This window comes from Lottia gigantea (assembly GCF_000327385.1).
Source record: "Lottia gigantea unplaced genomic scaffold LOTGIsca_23, whole genome shotgun sequence".
Lineage (NCBI taxonomy): Eukaryota > Metazoa > Mollusca > Gastropoda > Lottiidae > Lottia > Lottia gigantea.
The window spans coordinates 1,419,181-1,420,322 of record NW_008708645.1 but is presented as its reverse complement, the minus strand read 5'-3'; the positions used below and the strand labels follow the sequence as shown (position 1 = coordinate 1,420,322).

The 1,142-nt window shown below is 38.4% G+C and overlaps 1 protein-coding gene across 1 annotated transcript in view; it reads right to left on the bottom strand.

Annotated features, from left to right (window-relative positions):
• LOTGIDRAFT_160063 (hypothetical protein) overlaps nt 1-1,142 on the bottom strand; it is a gene marked incomplete at both ends in the record, with an annotated part of 7,588 nt that overhangs the window by 1,702 nt on the left and 4,744 nt on the right. Inside the window, one exon of the mRNA XM_009054945.1 lies at nt 420-600. Within this exon, the coding sequence (XP_009053193.1) occupies nt 420-600 (181 nt within the window). The remainder of the gene's footprint in view (nt 1-419; nt 601-1,142) is intronic.

Sequence of the window (1,142 nt, the reverse complement as noted above, 5' to 3'; positions counted from 1 at the left end):
TTAGGGGTTTGGTTCGGCAGTGTGGTGGCTCTAGATGGTGCAGGTGTAGTGTCCATTTCAGTTGGTAGAGATATGGTTACTCTGGTCTTTGTTTCGTTGATTGTTTGGTAGAATTCGGAGATTACAGCTTGAGTGAGACGTTTCCCATAGGAGCGACGGGCCCAGGACAGGGCATGAGAAACGATGCGGTCGACGGCAGATGATGATAAAGACTTGGTACGAATGGTGGTCAGCTTCTCTTGAAGTGTGGTTTGGTAATGGTCGATCAGGACCTGCGTAACCTTACAGAGCCATGTCCGATTGAGCGATCTAATATTCGCGTCGACAGCTGATGTTTTCATTGCTGGACGAATAAAACTATCCAACTCAGAGACTTTGCGTTTGAAGGTAAACACTGGTTGGCCGGTCGGTAGATATACGTCACATATTTTATCCTTTTCCAAAACGCTTGTTCTTCGGCACTTGTTCTATTTTCGAAATCTGTATCAACAATTTTGAATCCCCGGATATTTGTCACAGAGTTTGGTAGTATCCCCCACTGCCTGCGATGGTTTAAATATTCTTCGTGATATGAAATGTTGACATCTATTAAACTTGTGTCTGGAATAGAACAAAATTGATATTTTGAAAAACAACAAATAACATATCTTAATTCACCCTTTCGTCTTATGATTAAATCAAACAAAGAACATACCTTGTTTTGGAAGATTAAATTCCTAATCTTGAAAATATTCCAAATCCAACTCTCAAAGAGAGAATTCAAAGAGCAATAATCATCAACTCTTCAAAGCAAAGATGAAAATGGGTATGGGAATAGCAGGTAAAATACATAAAGAATTTAGAAACATAACTGATTAATGGGAGGTAACACTGTTTTTTGTTTACTTCAAAGTAAAATACCAACCAGTTTATACACGGTTAGTTTTCTAGAGAATTATTGATTTAATAATTACCTTCAACGCCCGGTAACAATCAGTCGTCTATTGTTGACTGGATATATGTCACGCTATAATTAACATATCACGCGTGCAACGTCAGCACAGACAGTCTAGACTCACAACTGTTCGTAGTGTCTCAATTTTTTTTACGCTGGAAGACTAGGAATTTAATCATACAAAATCAAGGTATGTTCTTTGTTGATT